General features: G+C 49.1%; 1 protein-coding gene across 1 annotated transcript in view; it reads right to left on the bottom strand.

Annotated features, from left to right (window-relative positions):
• LOC122558126 overlaps positions 1–542 on the bottom strand; it is a 112209-nt gene extending 111667 nt beyond the window's left edge. The window contains exon 1 of the mRNA XM_043706444.1: positions 419–542. Coding sequence (XP_043562379.1) covers positions 419–542 — 124 coding nt within the window. The remainder of the gene's footprint in view (positions 1–418) is intronic.
• Positions 543–637: the final 95 nt, after the last annotated feature.

Genomic DNA, 637 nt, shown 5'->3' with positions numbered 1-637 from the left:
TCAAGATATGCGGAGATGAGTTCGGTGGGGCAGGAGCAGGCTGAGACAATGGGTCGGCCGAGGCAGTCAGGTTTGTGGATTTTGGGCAGGAGGTAGAAGCGGGCGGTGCGGGATTGTGGGACTATGAGGTTGGAGGCGGTGGATGGGAGATCCCCCGAGGTGATGAGGTTATGGATGGTCTGGGAGATGATGGTTTGGTGGTGGGGGGGGGTGGGGTCTGGGAGCGAAGGTGATCTTTCATGCAGATGCAAGTACCTCTGACAATGTTGTACTCTCGCACCACTTCACTGTCAACTACATTTTGACAATCCAGACTTCGGTTGATAAATTGTTATGGATGGTCTGGGAGATGATGGTTTGGTGGTGGGGGGGGGTGGGGTCTGGGAGCGAAGGTGATCTTTCATGCAGATGCAAGTACCTCTGACAATGTTGTACTCTCGCACCACTTCACTGTCAACTACATTTTGACAATCCAGACTTCGGTTGATAAATTTAAGGCGGATGTTTTTCCCCAAAGATGAGATCTGTTCACACTGTGCCATTGATGACACTCACATTTCAATATCATCAAAACACTAGGGGCAAGTGAGAATGCAACGGAATCAAATATATCCATTTACGACCATGTATTTTGTTA

Source organism: Chiloscyllium plagiosum, chromosome 16 (assembly GCF_004010195.1).
Source record: "Chiloscyllium plagiosum isolate BGI_BamShark_2017 chromosome 16, ASM401019v2, whole genome shotgun sequence".
Classification (NCBI taxonomy): Eukaryota; Metazoa; Chordata; class Chondrichthyes; order Orectolobiformes; family Hemiscylliidae; genus Chiloscyllium; species Chiloscyllium plagiosum.
The sequence above is the reverse complement of the archived record's forward strand: the minus strand, read 5'-3'. Positions and strand labels throughout refer to the sequence as shown.